Here is a 20,311-nt window from a genome sequence, read left to right on the forward strand (position 1 = left end):
GTGGAAAGAAGGCAGGTTCCCTCTTTCAACAAAGAAAAGGTCATTAAAAACTCCAGTAAATATTTTTGTGTTTGGATCAAAGAAGGTCTAGGTGCAGCTTTCTTCAACTGTCCCTCATCCAGGTTCATCTGACACTAGCCACTGCCACTGTGCCACCGAAGTTTGAACCCAACTTGTATACACAAGGAGCACTGGTGGGAAGTTAGTGCCACAGCTGCCCTCACCCCCAAAATCGGTCTTCTGGGTCTGTCTCCAAAGAAGGTTGATGATGACATTGCCCAAGCATCAGGAGATTGAGAGGGTCTGAGGATTACAGTGACAATGACTATTCAGAGCAGACAGGGGACTGCCCAGTCTGTGAGCTGCAATGCTGATGGCCACCACCCTCCTGGCATCAGCAGTGGTGCAGTGAAATACCCACCTAGTTAAGAACTACAAAGGAAAATACTTAAAGATCACTTGACAACAACAACAACTACTTCAGGAAAAAGAAAAGCACCATTCAAAGGTAAATTTAAAATGTGGTATGAATTTGAACCATTTACTCAGGAAAAGATAAGAGTTCATTTGTCCTGATCAATAAGAATCTTCTTTTTCAAGTGGTACTTGGGTTGACTTTGAATTCACAGAGGAGAAAAGAAGCTCTAAAGATTATTTTGCCTCCTGTTCAAAACAATGTAAATTATGCTGGTTGGTTTTTAAGCTTTTATTGGCAATTTCAAGATAAAGCTTGCAAGGGCACAGGTAACTGTAAAATAAAATGTGCTCTCAACCTGAACAATTTTAAACTAAAAGCAGAGCCAATAGTTGAAAGGCAGAAGAGAGAAAAGTGGAAGAAAAAGTAAGAGTAATTACATTATTATGTTATACTATAGAAAAATAAAAAAATATTTAATAGTGATTATATAACATATAACTAATACAGTTTATTAAATGTAGAGTACATTATTATTATAAAGATTTTTAAATGTTATAAATATTTAAATTTATGAAATAGGGAAAAAACATCAAAACTAAAAGAGTATACTTTATGAGTATCTACAATATAATAATAAATGTGTAATGAGCTAATTAATTAGACCGGACGATCTTCTGGACAAAGCTATGGTGGTCAGGGAGGAAGAGGAGGCAGAGGCAGCCAAGAGCTCCTTGCATGAATTTTGTTCACCAGGCCTCTAGTATTTAAATCAGATTCTAAACAAATCCCTGGTATTACAAGTCAGAACAGTATAGTGTGGGAGGTAACAGCTGAAAGGTTCAGGCGGGGCTTCTGGAGTGTCCCTTCACCGGTTGGTTACACAAGCGTGTTCACTTTGAGCAAATGCATTAACTGTAGAGTAATGTCTGTCCTTTTCAGTTTGTCATACTCCCCAAAACAACTTTTAGAAAGAATAAAAAAAAAAGGGGGGGGGAGGGAGAAAGGTGTGGGAAATAGAAGTGACTCAGGTTCAATGGTGTCTAATGCTGATAAATCTGGAAATCACTGCAGAAGCCTTAATTATTTATAAGCACCAAACCAAATACTGTCATTACACATTATGGTCATGGTCTGTCCACACACTTAGGACTTCTGATAGCCCTGAGCCTGGCAAGGGTTCACACTCCAACTCCTATGTAGTTTGAGTGATCAGAGCTGCACACTCCATACACATCTGTTTCCTTTAAAATATGTGCCAGTCCTGGACCAGTGCCACATAAATCTGATGTTTTCTTCTGGGCTACTAAAAGATTAAAGCCTGCCATGACGCAGCATTCAAACAAGTGAGCTGTTTGTATATATTAAAAACAGAGCTCTGTATAGAAGTCCCCTGGCTTATCACATGTACTCGGTATTAAAATTAAAAGCACCACTTCAAGGAGAGGGGGAACTGGAAAGATACTGTAACAAATAATAATAATAATAATAATAATAATAATAATAATAATAATAAATAATTCTGTAACAGCTAGAATATTACTACAAAGGGCAGTCACCCATCCTGCTTTAATTAGCAACAATAGGAAGCAAAATACCTTTTTAATCTTGACACTGAAACCAGAAATTATCCTGGATGCAATATCAACGACTAGAAATTTCTGAAAAAATCAGATCTCTACAAAAATCTTACAGTTAAAATGTCTTCATCCACTTTAATTTTTCACTAATCTGATATATAGAATTCAACACTCCCTAATTGATGTAGTCAAAGAGACCGTAATCAAAATGCCAACAATACTTTTTCTCAAAAATAACAAAGGACTTCAGAGCACATGTAAAAATGTAATCAGTTGTGAACAGAATGGCTATGAAAAAATCTTAAAAATGAAAAGTGATGCCAAAGAATCTGCCTGAATATTAGGTTCTATAAAAATACAACAAAATAGGATGACACTGGTGCCAGAAGAAACAACCAATGGGAACAATAGTATAATGGACTCCAGGATGTGATGGGATGTAGACACAGCACTTAAATCAGTGGACAAAAGATAGATGATTTAATAAATTATGTTAAAACGGCTGGTTAGACTTCTGCTTTCACAAAAAAACAAAAAAAACAAAACAAAACAAAAACCTCCTTAACATCCCCAGGACTTTTTCATTTTCTTATTAATATGGAAATTTACAACACATACTTTACACTAAAATTCATTACAAATGGGCACAGAATACTATAAAGTCAAAGGCAATGTAGGAGGGCTAAGCAGCTAACTAAATGTGCGAAACCAACTGTGTGGGAATTGTAGAGAACTAGAAAACATCTGTGCTTTCCCAACTTTTTTTTTCTTTTCTTTTTTTAATTAATAACCAAATCTCGCTGGGCTAGCCAACACAGCAGATGTCTGAGGAGGACATAAGGTGGGAGTTCTGGCTGACCTGCAGGCTGAGAGGAGTCACGTCTTAGCACACCTGGGAGCACTGATGACATACCACTCGGGAAGTTCCGAATTGGCACGCTCCGGCCCTGTCTACCAGCGCAGTGGCTCTTCAAGTCTGTTTCTTTAGGGCAACGCATGACAACGTTGTTAAACATTGTTTTTTTAAGAGAAGCTAAAAGTCTAGATTGCTATGTAAAAAACACGGGCAGCTACACCTTTTTAGAAAACTGAGGGGGGCTGAACACTGCCCATCTGTTGGCCAGATCTAGCCCATCGGCCACCGGCTTACAAATCCTGATTTAAGTGCAAAAAATGAAACCATTCAAGCTCTGCAGAGAACACATGACATTACTTTCCTAGTTTTGGAGTAAGAAAGACCTAAGCACAATCAAAACCAGAATGCGCAAAGAACAAGCCGTTTAACTACATAGAAATATAAAACGTATGTGTAACCGAACGTTATGAACAAGCCTAAGACGGAGGCCCACAGTCTGCCCCAGGCTCTGGAGGAGCGGAGTGCTGCAGCCTGGTCACATGCCTCCCCTGTGGGGGAGGAGAGTGTGCCCTGCTTAGCCACAGTGCCAGAACCACCTGCGACAGAGAGCTTCTTAAATGAACAGACAGGGGAAGGAAGCGGGAAAGGATCCAGGATAGACAGGCACCATCATCTATTAATCAACAAATATGAATTAAGTTTGAGTTTACATGTCTCATACTTTAATATGTTTTTGAATATCTACTAGAACTTTAAAAAACACACTGATCAATGATATTAAGAATTCTTCCTGGCTATCAATAAGTTATTCTTTTTTAAAATATTTTTTTTTTTTTTTGATTTCAGAGAGGAAGGGAGAGGGAGGGAGGGGAGGAGGGAAGGGGGAGGAAGAAAGGGAGGGAGAGAGAGAGAGAGAGCAACATCAATGATGACAGAGATCATGATTGGCTGCCTCCTGCATGCCCCATGCTGGGGATGGAGCCCACAAGCCAGGCATGGGAATGGAACCGTGACCTGGATCATAGGTCGATCGACGCTCAACTAACCGTCAGGGCAGTTATTCTTTTTTGTTGTTAATACTTACCTGAGGATATCCAGTTGATTTCAGAGAGAATAAAGGAGAGAGAGGGAATGGGGGTGGGGGGTGGGGGATGGAAGAATGGGGAAGAGAGGAAAAGAGGGAGGGGAGAAGAAAGAAAGACAGAGGGAGAAAGTGAGAGACGTTGTGAGGAGATAGATGGATTGGTTGACCAAGCTGGCATCATTCCTGAAACCCAGATACATGCCCTTGATGGGGAATTGAACCCCAGACCCTTCATTGCACTGACCTACACTCTAACCATTTCAACATGGGCCAGAGCTTCAGAAAGTGTACATGCAACCCTCAACCGACAATGGCCATGTAGCAGATGCAAGATGACAGTTAACTGTATGTGCAGAGTTGGAGGGACAAACGTAAAAGTCAGAAAAGGTAACAATGATAGAATTTCCTCCTTCAAGGCTCTCGTGACAAGGTGAGTTTCACCGCGATGGTTGTTCCAGCACCGGCTGAACACCAGCATGTGCACATTTTACCAAATCAGCGCAACACGGACCAGTGTCTTGAACACTGAGTTAGGATGCTGATCTAATGTGACACCCACACGTTAAAGAGATGAGTTGAGATGCAGAAAGGACTAGATTTAAAGAAAGTATAACTGGCTTGGCTTTGTGTAGAGACAACGACATTTTTCACACATTTTCATGCACCATAGAGTTCATAAATTGCAAAAAATGAAAAAGAGCCAACTTATTCTTTCAAAAATAGGTTATACAATTAAATATCCTCTTATCTTTGAATCATAGATTTCAGGGTTACCTGTTGCTGCTGCTGCTGACCCTTCCAGTGAATGCCATTGCTGCCAGTCAGTGGGAAGTGACAAGCGTATTCATCTGGAAGAGAAAGAGCTTATGAATTTCAGTCCATAAGTAAACTCATAGGCACAGCTGACCTGTAAGAAACCTCACTGGAGACAGGATTCAAAGTTCTCATTGGGATTACAGGATGGTTCTTTATCAACTCCCAAGTTGCATGAATAAATCAGCTAGCATAAAGCAAAGGAAAAATGCACTTTTAATTTTGAGGCTGCTACTCACAGCCATTTCAACAACAACAACAAAAAGTGCACAAAAAGTTTGTCATGAAAAGAAAGGAAATAACATTTCCCCAGGGTCTACTATGTGATAAGCATCGTGTTAAATGCTTTTTAAAATGACATTTCATGTAAACATGGCAATAAACCTGCAAGGTAGATACGAATGCCCCATTCTACAGACAAGAAAAACTACAACTCGGTTTTAAGTCATTTTCCTGAGAGAACAGGTTGTGTCATCATCTTCACTGGAATCAGGGGGAGGAAGGGCAAAGGAGCAGACAAGAGGAAGGCAATCAACACTGATCTTTATGGAAGAATTCAACACGAAATAAAACGAAAAAGTGGGCTCCCAGTAAAACCCAATCTTAAGATTTTACTTCCACTCATAAAAGGTGCTTAATTAGTCCCCAAGGCAATTCTTGAGCAATCTCTAATAACAGTAATGGATATTGTGTGTGGGTGGGGAGGTAGGAGGGGTGTGAGTGAGAGAGAAAGAGAGAGAGAGAGAGAGAGAGAGAGAGAGAGAGAGAGAGAGAGAGAGAGAGAGAGAGAGAATATGAAAATGTGTGTGATCCCACCTGGGCAGATGGCCTTCCTACTACCTTGTGGATCTCCAGAAACGACCTCTCTCTCTGTGGTTAACACTATCACCAGCTGTTTCCTTTTCCCTTTCTTGTGTTTGTAATTTTATTGCACTTCTCCTAACTCGCTTTAAATAGCTTTTATTTTTTCAAACATCCTTAAGGCAAAGGGGATGTTACTAAATTATTGTAGTACTGATTTAACACACTATTTGATACAAATGGAAACTCTGCTTGCAACTTGTAACCATGTCAGCTGCCTGCTCGTTTGACAGGCTAACTGCTACCCTTTGGGCTGAAGTTGAAACACCGACCACAGTCCTTCAGCTCCACTCGGACTCCCCCCGACTCCCGATAAGGCCTTTCATCTTTCATCTCGCTCTCCATGAAATGAAATTGCTGACTTGGAGACCACAATGTTTCCAGATGAGTCGATATCATGTCTCATTCCTCTCTCCTCCCGCAAAAGAAGGAAACAGATGCTGCAAATATTCTAATTAAGCGCACTCTGGTAGCGATCACGTTTTTCAGGGTCAAACGTGTTTTGGGAGTTGGCCTCTCCTCCAACCAGCTCGAGCTGCCCTAAGGAAAGTTTCCCAAATTCTCACCACCCCCATCTCACCTTATTCTCTCTTCAAGTTCCCTCTCTCAAACACACTTTGATTTCTCTTTCTCCCCCTCTCTCTATTTCTATCCTGCCTTTCCTCCTCCCTCCCCTTGCCCACATAATTTTCTCTCTTTCCCCTCTAACCTTTTCTCCCCTCCCTTCCCCTCGCTGTTCTCTCACTTCCTCTTGGCACGCAGGGCTGGCACACAGGAAGTGATCAATAAAACAGGCATTTGTCTTGGCACTAACCTTGCTAACCAAGAGTGAATACTCTTGAAGAGCCTGTGATGGTAGTCCCCACATGACCCTCCCCTTGAAGATGCCCCACTGCTTGCAGCCCCACAGCGGCAGGGACTGAGAGGACCGTTGGGGATTTGAGGGCTGCCAGCCTGAAGGCGTGGCCCTGGGTCCCCTGTCTGACCATTACTCACTGAGCCAGCAAGCATTCCTGCACATCTACCCAAAGCCAGGAACTGAGGATGACAGGGAAGGGAACGCTTGCCATCATCTGAGTTTACAAGCTATCGGAGGTTAAACACAAAACAACAACAAAAGACATAGCATGCAGATGTTAAATATTAAAAGGTGCTATAGAGAGGGAAATGAAGAGAAAGTAGTACCGAGTGCCAGAGAGGAAATGAGGGAAGGCAGTGGTCGGCAAACTCACTGGTCAACAGAGCCAAATATCAACAGTGTAATGATTGAAATTTCTTTTGAGAGCCAAATTTTTTAAACTTAAACTTCTTCTAATGCCACTTCTTCAAAATAGACTCACCCAGGCCATGGTATTTTGTGGAAGAGCCACACTCAAGGGGCCAAAGAGCAGCTTGTGGCTCTCGAGCCGCAGTTTGCCGACCACAGAGGTAAGGTATTGCAATTTTATATAGCTGGTCAGAGAATGTCACATTTGAGCAAATTGAAGAGCAAACTGCGATCTACAGGAATATGGTCCTAGAACGGTCCATATGACGTGTCCATGCAGGCTCATCAGCTGCAGCAAACACAACACTCCGGTGGGAGATGCCGGTGACGGGGAAGCTGTGCATGTGTGGAGCAGGGAGATCTATGGGAAATCTCTGCACCTTTGGCTCAAATTTGCTGTGAACCTGCAAGTTCTCCAAAACAGTGTATTTTAAAAAAAAAAAAATGGTTCTAGAGATTGACTAACCTAAGACTGACTGAAGCATTCAGCCCAACCTCTGGGTGCCATTACTGACTTGTTGGGAGGTGAGTGGGGACGTATTTTCCGAGGGATGAGGCCCCTCGGCACCGCTAGGGACTACTCTGAGCAACTCCAATTCACAGCTTCGCTGGAAGGCGCCATCCTTTCCACAGAGGCAGGGCGAGGAGGCGGAATCACCAGGTTATGGACTATCTAAGTCATGGCTCATGGGAAGACCCAAGCCAGCTGATGAAAGCCTGCTGGGGGGCAGATGCCTGAGCTGCACAGGTGATGGAGTAGCCACGCAAGCCAGCCATAAGGCCAGGTTAGAATGGAGGCCTGCTGCGGTCAGGAAGGTATTATCGGAAACCACGGCTAAGAAAGGAAATTAGTACATGCTTCCCTTGATCGATTCTTAAAAAAAAACTTTCCTAAAAATACAGTCATGTCTGGCTGAGTGGCTCAGTTAGTTGGAGCATCATCCCGCGCACCAAAAGGCGGGAGTTAATTCCCAGTCACCACCTAGGCTGCCTGTTCCACTACCAGACTGGGGCGCATGCAGGAGGCAGCAAATCAATGTTTCTTTCTCATTAATGCTTCCCAGTCCCCTCTCCCTCTCTCTCTTTCTCTCTCTCCCTTTCCCTTATCTCCCTCTCTCACTCTCACCAATGAACATATCCTTTGGTGAGGAATATATATATATATATATATATATATATATATATACACACACACACACACACACACACACTCAGGTATCTACAAGGAGGATGTGCCAATAAAATGTTGTTTAAATAAGAAGAAAACGGGTAACCTAATACATACCAACACAGAAATGGCTAAACCCATTAGGACACAGCACAATATGAAATGTAACATCAAAAGTATAAGTTTATCCAACTAAGATGCTGAACAAAATGCATAATGTGAAAACAAAAACACGATGTGAGCTTAAAAATAAAATGCTTCATATTTATGTTTATGGTAACACACACTCCCACACGAGTGTGCATGCACATATACCAAACTGCTAGTAGCCTTTCTGAAAAAGGGCACTTTCACCTTTTATTCTTATACAATGAATCATTTACTACCTTTGTAACTTTTTTTTCTCTAAATATGGTGGTTGGAGGGAAAATGTACTGTCCATAAATATTGAAATCAAATATTTTTGTACTAGTGCACAAAATTCATGCACGAGGGCAGAGGGGTGTCCCTCAGCCCCGCCTGCACCCTCTCCAATCTGGGACCCCTTGAGGGATGTCCAACTGCCCATTTAGGCCAAATCCCAACGGGCAGTCAAACATCCTTCTCACAATCTAAGACTGCTGGCTCCCAACTGCTCGCCTGCCTGCCAGCCTGATCACCCACTCACCACTCCTCTGCCTGCCTGATCGACGCCTAACTGCTCCTCTGCCAGCACAATTGTCCCTAACTGCCCTCCCCTGCAGGCCTCGTCACCCCCAACTGCCCTCCTCTGCCAGCCTGATTTCCCCTCAACTGCCTTCTTCTGATGGCCTGATTCTCCACAACTGCCCTCCCCTTCAGGCCTGGTCCTCCCCTCCCCCCAACTGCCCTCCTTTGCTGGCCTGGTCCTGTGCAGCAAAAAGAAACTAGGTTCAAGAGAGACAGGTGATCACTTTGGGCAAACTAAGCCCTATCAACCTCAGTGCTCCCCTCTGTAAAATAGAAAATGGCCTATTTTACAGGTGCTGAGAAGAGTGAATTACATAATCTAGCTAAAATGCCTAGCATACCGACACATCATAGATATTCAATACAAAGCAGCTCTTGTTATTTAAGTCAGCACTGTCTACATTCAATTTTATGTATGTGACAGACTATTATGTCTCATTTAGAAGTGTACCTCGCCAGGTATATTTAAGTGACCCTTCTATGGTCCTTCCAGTATCTTGCAAAATAAATTTATTTAGAAATAAAAATGTTATAAATCTCAAACTGCTCTTCTCCCCCAAGATAGCAAGTAAAACAGATCAAGTAAAAAAAAAAAAAAAAAAAAAATTAGTGTTAAAGACACTCACGCCATACACACATATAATTACAGGGAAAGAAAAAAGGGCTGCCCTAGCTTGTTTGGCTCAGTGGATAGAGCATCAGCTTGTGGACTGAAGAGTCCCAGGTTCAATTCCGGTCAGAGCAGATGCTGGGGTTGCAGGTTCAATCCTCAGTGGGGGACGTGCAGGAGGCAGCCAATTGATGATTCTCTCATCACAGATGCTTCTATCTCTCTCTCCCTTTCCCTTCCTCTCTGAAATAAATAAAAAGTATGTATTTAAAAAAAAAAAGAGGGCGGGGGAGGGGGAGGCCTTGGTCAGTTGGTTGAGCGTCATTCTTTGGTTGCTGGTTTGATTCCGGGTCAGGGCACATACCCAGGTTGAGGGTTTGATTCCTGGTTGGGTGCATGCGGGATCAATGTTTCTCTCTTACATCGATATCTCTCACTCTTTTTTCCTCTCCCCTTTTCTCTCTCTAAAATCACATGTTTAAAAAAGGAAAGTAAAAAGGGAAGGAATACAAAATATGACTCAGGATATTTTAAATATTCTGTTCTAGGTCATTAAGTGCTTCTAAAACCTAACACATTCCAGGAAACCTCCCTTCAGGAGTCTTTTTTTTTTTTTTTTAATATATTTTATTGATTTTTTTACAGAGAGAAAGAGAGAGGGATAGAGAGTTAGAAACATCCATGAGAGAGAATCATTGATCAGCTGCCTCTTGCAAGAGTCTTATTTATTTATTTATTTGTTTGTTTGTTTGTTTATTTATTTTTATGACAAAGGCCTGCTTTGCACCCTGCTAGCTCTATGACCTCCAGAAAATACTGTTCTCTAAGGCAGCGTTTTTCAACCGCTGTTCCGCGGCACACTAGTGTGCCGCGAGATGTTGCCTGGTGTGCCGTAGGTGCAGACAAGACAAGAATTTTATAATTTTTCACTATTTTGTTTACTTAGTATTTCATAATAAAGTAATTATAAAATACTTTCTTTGTGTTTATTTGATTCCTATTCAAGAGAATTACTTTATATATAGTCAATATAGGCACAGAGTTAAATTTTTTAACATTTTCTAATGGTGGTGTGCCTCGTGATTTTTTTCATGAAACAAGTGTGCCTTTGCCCAAAAAAGGTTGAAAAACACTGCTCTCAGCTTCCTCATCAGTAACACGGGGACTCCCGGGGCTGCCGCAGGGTTCGATGTCTGCAGTGCCCTTAGCATAATGCTCAGCTCATGGTAAGCACTCGACAAATGGTAGTAGTTGCTCCGGTTACTTTTCTGCCAAACCAAAGCACACGCATGGAGAACTCACGCCTTAGAGAGGCCCTTCGACTGGACGGACAGCTATGGGGTCTCCGAGCCCCATGACTCTGACGCGGTGTCCACGGGAGACTGAGGGAAGGAACTCAGCCTGGAGGCCCCACACATTCCCCTCCAGGAACAGCAGGCTCTTCCTAACGGACAGTGTGTCAGCGGCGAGTCATGGGTCATCCGAATTCTCCAGAATTCTACCCCAAGGAGATCATAACCTCCCAGGCCTCCCAACTGACAGATGACCTTCAGGCCCTTTAGCTCCAATGCCACATGGAGCCCACAAGCTTAGAAATCCATCCTGGAACACAATTCCCCCAACTACCTCTTCTCCACTTCAACTATGTGTTCAAGGGGGCTCTGGCACTACCCCAAACCCAACGACACACCCCGCATCCTGTTGACTCCCTCTCATCATGTAGGTCTCAGTGCAAAGATGCGGGTTCTCAAAGAGGCCTTCCCCGATTACAACATCGCACAGGTGTGCCCTCTACCACACCCTCCAACCAACCCCCGCCCCCCAACCATTCCATTAGACTCTAGAGAGGTTAGGAATGTATCTCGCTGCAAGTAGCAGTGGCTTAAATAACAGATGTCTACATTTCTCCTATAGCAAGTCTAGAAGATGGCAGCTACTGGTATAGATGCAGCTGTTTGGTGAGGCCCTCAGCGGCTCTGCCATTTTCAGCATGCTGTCTTTATGCCTGCTCCTGGCACAAAAAGGTTGCTGCCCTGACCCAACATCTCATCATGCAAGAAGAAAATGAGAGGATGTGATTGATGGCTATGCCTCCTTTTGTCAAAAAAAAAAAAAAAAAAAAAAAAAAAAAAAAGGAACATCTTTCCCCAAAACGTTGGCTCTCAAAAAAAAAAAAAAAAAAAAAAGAACTAGGTCACATGGCCTCAAGCTGGCTGCAGGGGAGACAGAGAAATCAGAATACAAGTTGCGTCATCACTGAGAATGCACACACATGAGCTGTCACCTGAGGCTGAGTACAATGTGGTTCCCCCCACATGAAGGTTCCCTTGGCAACAACAAATGGGAGTGGGTATTTTCCTAAATACCAGTGTTGACCACACCTCTTTCTACAGTACTTAACACTTTCTGAAATTAATGTACACTACATAAACAGACAGATGTTAATTGCTTATATTCCCTCAGCAGAATGCAAACCTCATGTCTAGCTTTACATATATGAGTATATACACCCAGAGTCTATATTTTAAAACTAGAGGCCTGGTGCATGAATTCGTGCACGAATGGGGTCCCCAGGGGAGTTGGGGGTGGGGGGATAGGGCCGCGATCAGCCCTCCGGGCAGGCGGTGGTACACCCTTGCCAGCCCAGGATCCAGATCTGTCCCACTGATATTTGTGCTGGTTGTTGGGAGCCACCTGGCAGATGCTTTTATATTGTTTCTTCCTTGTGGAGCATCTAGGAAAGGGAAGCAGAAGCAGTGCCAGAGGCTGACTTCCAGGAGGTCAGCAGTGCTGGCGGCACTGATCCGTTGGTGCCTGGCCTGTTCTCCAGAAATTGGACCTGCAGGACTACTGAGGCAGTGAGTGGCTGCTGCTGGGACCATTTGGTCAGCTGAGCTGTGCTCCTGCTGTGGGAATGCACTGACCACCAGGGGGCACCTCCTGCATTGAGCATCTGTCCTCTGGTGGTCAGTGTGCGTCATAGCAACCAATCGTTTCAGTCTTTCAGTTGCTTAGGCTTTTATATATATAGATAGTTGGCTGTTAACTTTCTCACAGCAGGCAGGTATTCCAGGCACTGAAATATAGATATAATCCAGGTTATGTTTTAGCAGCAAAGTAACCCCAAAATCAGAGTGGCTTAACAGAATTATTTCATGCTCTTTATGTCCATTGCATGTTGGTGTGTTGGATGGAGTAGAGGGAAGGGTAGGGAGCTTTTCTTCACTTGGAGAAACCCAAGCTGTTGGAAGCGCCATTATCTCAAAATGTGGCTTCAGGATGTACTGTAACAAGAGACAGGTTGGAGGGTCTTGTAAGAGTCACTTAAATGCCTCAGCCCAAAAGTACACGTTCACGTTACTCCCACAGACAGCCTACTGGACAGAATTAGTCACATAATTCTGTGTAACCATAAGGAGGTAGAGAAACATGGGAGAGCACATGAATATTAGTAGTTAAGTGTTGCTGTTTCATTCCTCGTGGTCTGGTAAAATATCTTATGATGCATGACCCCCATTTTAGAAGTTAGACCCATTAGAGAAGTTTCTTGGAATAAACTCAAAGTTAGGGTTACTCAGTAAATCAAATTATTTCATCTTATAAAGAAAATACTTGCCATTTAAAAAACACTTTTTTTTTTTTTTGTCCTTCAGGAGTAATAATCCTATATAATAAAAGGCTTATATGCAAATAGAATTGTGGAACTGAACAACCAAACCGGTTGCTATGACATGCACTGACCACTAGGAGTTGTGCATAAAACTTGGTGGGCATTGGCCACAGTGAGATGGTGGAGCAGGTGAGCGGGGGCACCAGATCAAGGCAGGGCGCTGATTGCTGTCCTTGGGGCAGGCCACTGGTGGTTACTGAAAATCATTTGCTCCTGCATGCTGTGGGCGCTTGCACCTGCTGCTGGCACCGGAGCTGTCACTCACACCTGCTGCTTGTCCAGCACCAGCCCTGTTCACTCGGCACTGTCAGTGGGTGCCAATGGCAGCTGCTGGCCCTGTCAGTGGGTTGGAGCAGCAGCGGTGGGTGTGGGGCTGCCAGCAGACAGGAGACCAGGAGCCACGGTGGGAGGGGCTGGGCGGGGGCGCAGGGGATGGACCGAGACCTGCCCCAGTGCCCACCACAGTTCCTTTCAAGATATACGAATTCGTGCACTGGGCCCCTAGTCCTATATAATAAAAGTGTAGTATGTAAATTGTCCTCTTGACCAGCATTTCTTCCAGGAGTTCAACCAGAGGGCGGGCTGGCCAGGGGAAGGGAGAGAGACCCTGGTCAGCAGCGGAGGCAGGCAGCCAGGGGAAAAGAGGGAGGCCTCTAGTAGGAAATATTTATGTAGCACTTAAGCTCTGCTCCAAGTACTTGCCAAATCTTAGTGCCTTTAATCTACCCAAGTACCCAATAAGGGAGGTATTACTACATTGTTAACCCCATTTTATAATGAGAGCCAATCCTCCTTGGGCCTCTGGCATTTCTGCACACCGTACAGGCAGAAGCACCAAATGCCATTGTTCCAGACAACCTTTAAGGATGCTTGTATAGAGAACAGTCTCAGAAAACAGAGATGGTGTCTCCCTCTAGCAAAGGGCAGCATGTTGACTGTCCAGTATCATCAAGATAATGCGTCCCTTTGGAGTAATGGGCATGCATGCTTACTGCCCATTATAAAAGATTAGGATTCCCTAAACTCAGGATTCCTCTCCTGTAATGCAACCCACTGTCTTTGCAGGTGTCACCTGGCTCTCTCCACATCTCCCTTTGGGAACTGGAGTTTAGGGAACCAGTGTAAGAAAATGTTGATACTCTGGCTACAGCAATTATTAGTAGCTAGAGGCCCAGTGCATGAAATTCATGCACGGGTAGGGTCTCAAGAGGCTGCTGGCTGCCAGCGGGGGCCTCACTTCCCCAGGTGCTGGCTGCTGCCTGAGCCTCCCTTCATTCCATGATAGATAGATGATAGATAGATAGATAGATAGATAGATAGATAGATAGATAGATATAGATGATAGATAGATAGATAGATAGATAGATAGATAGATAGATATAAAAGCCTAAGCAACTGTTGCAACTGAAACAACCAAACAGATGACCAAATAGGCTGCATGGGGCAACCAGGCCAGCAGGGGTATTAGTGAGGGCCAACCAAACGACTGAGCAGCAGGCTGCGAGGGGGGACGAGGCTGGTGGGGGTGCAGTAAGAGGTGACCAGGCCAGCTGGGGAGGTAGTTAGGGGAGGCCAAGCTGGCAGGGAGGGGCGGGGGGTAGTTGGGGGCGACCAGGCCAGCAGAGGGGCATTCAGGGGTGACCAGGCCAGCAGGAGGGGCAGTTAGGGGCAATCAGACATGTGATCAGTTGGGACCCATTGGTCCTGGATTGTGAGAGGGATGTCCGGCTGCCGGTTTAGGTCCGATCCCTGAGGGCAGTCGGACATCCCCCGAGGGGTCCTGGATTGGAGAGGGTGCAGTTTGGGCTGAGAGGACTCTCCCCACCCCCAACCCTATGCATGAATTTCATGCACTGGGCCTCTAGTATTTAGATAAAGTCATTCCCAGGAGTGCATGAGACTGTGGCAGGTTTGTTAGCTTGAAAAAAGGGTAAAGTTTCAGAGCCTTCACAATTGACAAGAAGTTAAGCAGTTTTCCTATGGTCTAACAGCTAGAGGGTGTGCTAGCCAAGATTCAAGCCCAATCTGTCAGGTTCAGAAAGCATACTTTCACATTCTCTGCTATACTTCAGCAGTCCTCAAAATGTAGTTCCAGACCTGGCAGCATCAACATCACCTGCGGACATGTTACAAATGCAAATTCCTGAATCAGAAACCTGGGGGAGAGGAGCAGGACACCTGTGTTTTAACAAGCCTTCCAGATGCTTACCTTCTCCATATGTTCACTGAATCTACAAGAATGAAGGAAATGGAATGGTATGGTTCTATCCCGGACTGCGAACTGACTTTTCGTAACTTGAATAACAAATTTCAAGCACAGTTCATAAGCCCTTGCATTTCATTTTTAGGAAGGTAAAGATCTTCATCTGGTGCAAATAAACACCACATGTCTGTTTAATAGGTCTGCATAATATTTTCCTTTGGAGTCACAAACATATGTCCAGAATGCTAAATGAAAATACCTCCTTTCTCATTCCCATAATGATCAGAAAGAATTACTTAGCCAAGGAGAAACACTATTTATATTTTATTTAGAGTCAAGCTGTAATTCCTGGAAAACAGGAAACCACATATCAACACAGCCAGCACAGTGTGCCACAGCAGAAAGGGCAGCAGGCTTTGAGTCATGGTCAAGTCTCTTCTTCAACTCCATTTCCTGATTCTCACATGGAAAATGAACTCCAACTCCAGAGTCACAATTAGACTTAAGAGATACGTCTTGTGAGAGCTGGTAAACAGCTTTTGTGCTACAGGAACATACATCCCACCTGCTTGGAGTACTGTCTGGCACATCGAAGATGCTCAGTACTTATGAGGTATCCGCAATAACTATGAGGTATTATACTAATGATATCATTGATTCCTCTGGGCTCCACTTTTCACAATCATCTCAGTCTTTTAGTAGGAAAAAGTCGCTCTAACAAGAAATCCTTCGTCATGGTTAAAATGGGCCAGATAATTTAAGAAAATCAGCTGATGTCCTTCCCCTGGAGAAGACGAGTGAAGGAGTTCTGTCCTGAGGATAAGACAGCAACTACAATTAGCAGCCCTGATGGCCTCGGGCTGCATGGCTTCAGTCTGTGTAACAAACTGTCCTTCACATATACTAGTAAATGGTCAGGAATAAAGGATATGTACCTACAAAGAACAACATAGAGCACACGTGTTTCTGCCCGGTGGTAGAGTTTTAACAATTCAGCAAATATTAAATAAGCTAACACAGTATATAATAGAAAGAATGCTAACAAACAACAACAAACCCCTGCCAAGTATATCATTTGGGAATAGAAACCATGGTTGAATTTATAATTTAATAAAGGACATACAATTTATTTTGCAATTATTTACAAAGCTTTGTATAGTTCTGGTAAATGGAGTTCCTTAATTTGTACCGTCTCCAACATACTTTCTCAATCTCCTGAAAAATTAGTTAACGGTCTAGTCTTGAAATAGGGGAACTTTAAGCTTTTAGCTTTAACAGACATATCTAAGATAAGATGGCAAATAGATTCAAGATGAAGGCCCATTTTCAGTGTAGGGCTTTTACAGTCAGACGAATAGCCTTGTTATGTTGCCATACCTTACGGGATGTCTGCAGGATATAACCGTTCCCTGTGTATGATCCAAAATATTTATATGTAAATTAGCTTTACCTTTTAAAAAGTGAAAGCATAAATCCATCTCAAGATTTGGAACAGTCAACTAACTTCAGAAAGGACTATGCAAAAAAAAATTTTTATGAAAGAGCACAAATTACAGAGTTGAAGACGAAACTTCTTTCACTTAGTAAAACATATAAAAAATAAGTTTTTACCCAGCTTTTCAACTCCCAAGGCAATATACATTAGAGCTCAATAAAAATTTTAAAAAAGTAACTTTTAGTTCAACCAACTCATTACAAAATTCAGTTAAGCCAGATAGGAAATTCTAGAAGCAGCCAGTTTGATGTAGCTAGTCTACTTAACTACTGTCTTGTGACCCTAGTGAAACAGTGACTTCTGGTGGCAAAAACAAAACAAAACAAAACAAAACAAAAAAAAACCTCGTATTTTGCAGCTGGCAGGAGAAAGCGATGTTTAAAATCTGCTGGGCTTTCCTCTTGCCATAAATTCACGATCTCTGGATGGTTTTTGAATTCTAAGTTAAGCACATTATGATTTTATGAAATTGTATTTGTACAAATTTGAAGACGTAAGGAAAGACAAATGCCCAGGATGCTACAGAAATTCAATTGCTGCCGTGAGTGAATAACACATATTAACCCTGATACGTAACAGCTCACTTTCTTCCAGCAAGTGGGAAGCAAAAGAGTTCACAGTAATATACCTGCAAGTCTCACATCCCCAGCCTCATCAAGCTTTCAAGTCATATTTATTCAATAGAAAAGAAAAGATAGGTGGGAGCGGAGGAGTCCCCACTATCTTTTGTCAAAGCCTCGTCTTCCACTCTCCAATACCTTTTTGTCTTAAAGCGACTGAATCTGTCCCAAATCCTCTCCTTCCCTCCCTCTCTCCTAAATTAGTTGAATGCAAGTAGTTTCAAGTACTAATTTATCTATTTTCTTGCTTTCTCTCCTAGTCTCCCTTCATTTTCTTGGGTCATTTATTCCTCAGTTCTCTCCCCATTCCTTTTCCACATATTTATTTTCAAATACAATACTCTCCGACTCTGGCAAGAGGCACCTTTACATTAAAGCAGGCAAACCATCCAGAATTTTCAACTCTCCTGTGAATTTATTTCCAGAATATCCACTCAAGGAATCCTTTCCACTGTCGACAAAAGGCGAGCTAAGGAAACGCATTAGACAGAGGAAGTCAACACTGAAGCAGGGCCATGCCTGGGTTAGTCGCAAGCCTCTTAGCAGAACTACTCAGACTCTCGGGTCCAAAGGTCTTTTTTCTTTTTCGTGTTTTCTCTCCGCACTCAGAGTCTGACACCAAGGGAGTCTAGGGAGAGAAACCAACCGCCGCCTACCAGCGCTGCAGGACCTTGCTCTGAAATAACCTGGCACAAGCCAAACCCACCACCACCACCACTCTGGCATCTCCCTCGCGGGACGTTTCTAAGCCTCAATTATCGCGTCCCTCTCCCTCTGCAGCCGTCCCAGGGCACACAGACTAGGTCTTCGCCTTAATTTACGGTTTCGCTTCCTTAGAAGGTTGAAAATCCGTCTGGTTCCTAGATGGTATATCATATCCTCCGCCTCCCGCCTCCAACGGGTGCCAACAGGGTTAAAAATCACCCATTCCACCCTCAAAACGCAAACCAAAACATTGCTCTGCAAGGCCATCCCTACAGTCCCCCCATCCCCCCCCCCCCCCCCTCCACCTCAAAGCCCAGGATCTTGCAGGGACAATTTGCATAACAATATGGGGTGTGGAAACTCCTATATAGAAGACCCACCGACTAGGAAAGTACCCCAAGCCCCTCAAACGCCCCTTGCAGCTTCTTGAACGGACTTTACTATAAGGGAAAGATACGATTCAGACCTCCCTCCAATTCCTCCCCCTTTTCATGCGCCCCCCCTAGCGCGCCCCAAGTCGCAGGTGATGGTCCCAGCGGATGGAGGACCAGCGGGAGACACTAACCAGCCCCCGGGGCCGGGCGCACAGATGCCTCCGACTGGTCCCCTCCCTCCCGGGGGGGCTGCGGACCACCGCCCCCCTCTGCACCTCCACCAGCGGAGACCGGAACGCTCATCTCTCTCAGGCGCCAGGGGGAGGGGTGACCATGCCGGGAAGGGGGGGGGGTGCGCATAGGATAGGGGGAGAGAAAAGCTCCGCTTTGACGCCCCGAGAAACTTCTGGGACTCTTCTCTTACGCAAGCCCTGGGACTGGGTTCAAACGACCGCACATCTTTCCGTTAGACGCGGGGCGCGCCGGCGGATGCCGAGCTTGGGGTGGGGGGAGTGGGGGGGGGGAGAAGGAGGGTGTCTAGGGGAGAAGGATGGGTCTCTAGCTGCGGCCCCCCCGCTCGGGTTTCTCCAGGCGGTACCTGCCGCTCCTTTGCAGGTCAGGGCGGCGCACGCTCCGCGCCCCCGGAGGTTCCCACCGGAAAAGCGGGGAGGCCGGCGGCTTAGTCAGCGTGCTGGGAAGCCGGGGCCCGGCGGGGGAGAGCCCGGGCTTCCCAGAAGTCCGTGGCGGCGGTTCGGGGCCAGGCTCATACCCAATCCGGGGCTGGGAGGTGCCCCCCTCCCCCGCAGCGCTCCGCTCACCTTGCAGACCTTTCGTTCTCCAGTCTCCGGGGGGTGCGCCCTCGCCGCCTGCGCCCGCCCCGGACCTGTTGCGGGGGGCGGGGGGGGGGGGGGGGGAAGGGGTGTGAGTGTGAAGAGCGCGGAGCCAGCAGCTCGCCCTCTCGGGGTCAGCGGCGTCTCGCACGGGACTGCGGCTCCCGAGCCGCGGGGACTAGGGTGCAGCTGTGCTTGCGATGCACCGGCGACGGGGTCCGAGCGCTCAGGGGTCGCGCGCTCCAGCACTCGGGGTTCAGGGTTCGCAAACTCCGAGCGCCGGTGGCACCGGAACGAACGCTCCGAGCGAGGCCACGCCCTCCCCGGAGGCCCCGCCCCCGCTCCGCCCTCCTCCCTCCTGCCTCCTCCCTCCTCCCTCCTCCCCCGGAGCTGCACCGCCCGCTCCGCCCGGCCCACGCCCTCTCGCTGGCGCCAACCAAATGGCGAGGAGCACCGCCGCCCTCCCGGGGAGACCCGTGGGAGGATGGAGGGGGAAAGCGGGTGTGTGTGTGTGTGTGTGTGTGTGTGTGTGTGTGTGTGTGGCTCTGGATGGAGAACCGTAGTGACAGCACCCGCAGCGTAGGTGACCCTGCCCCAGGCTGGTATGGAGCACAGAAACCTTTCTGCTTTACAGCGAGATGAAGCTCAGGGTCACGTCTCACTGAAAGTGTCAAGGAGACCCCGCCTTTTTTTTTTTTTTTTTTTTGCCATTTGCTGTACAATTGAAACAGAATCTTTGGAGGGGATAATAACTAACATGTGGGGAGTGTTTTTTACAGCTGCTAAAGGGCTTTTCCTACACAGGCTGTCTCAGCTTCACAACAACCGTGTAACATATACATAAAACCAAAGAGCTGGGCATAGGTATTGTGGTGCCCAAAGTTACCAGCTAACAAAGTGGTATGAATCCAGCCTCCTCCGGGTTCTTGCTCTTCACCAGAAAATGCTAGGGGCTTTGGCAAATAGCCCCAAAGAAAGAAGGGAAAGCCAACAGCCTCTGGTTAAGGTGCTATGGTCCCTTCTATGAACAAACCAAGAAAAGCATCAAGCTG

General features: G+C 45.4%; 1 protein-coding gene across 5 annotated transcripts in view; it reads right to left on the reverse strand.

The window, feature by feature from the left end:
* Positions 1–19,534, reverse strand: part of AFF1 (AF4/FMR2 family member 1) — a 199,797-nt gene extending 180,263 nt beyond the window's left edge. For 3 of the 5 annotated variants that reach the window (XM_036452767.2, XM_036452678.2, XM_036452586.2), the window contains exons 1-2: positions 19,248–19,534; positions 4,710–4,783 (exon numbers count right to left, since the gene is read on the reverse strand). In XM_036452767.2, coding sequence (XP_036308660.1) covers positions 4,710–4,747 — 38 coding nt within the window. In that variant the 5' untranslated portion in view covers positions 4,748–4,783; positions 19,248–19,534. The remainder of the gene's footprint in view (positions 1–4,709; positions 4,784–19,247) is intronic. The other 2 variants (XM_036452467.2, XM_036452510.2) reach the window with 2 other exon arrangements.
* Between the last annotated feature and the right edge of the window lie 777 nt (positions 19,535–20,311).

Source organism: Pipistrellus kuhlii, unplaced genomic scaffold, assembly GCF_014108245.1.
Source record: "Pipistrellus kuhlii isolate mPipKuh1 unplaced genomic scaffold, mPipKuh1.p scaffold_m20_p_1, whole genome shotgun sequence".
Lineage (NCBI taxonomy): Eukaryota > Metazoa > Chordata > Mammalia > Chiroptera > Vespertilionidae > Pipistrellus > Pipistrellus kuhlii.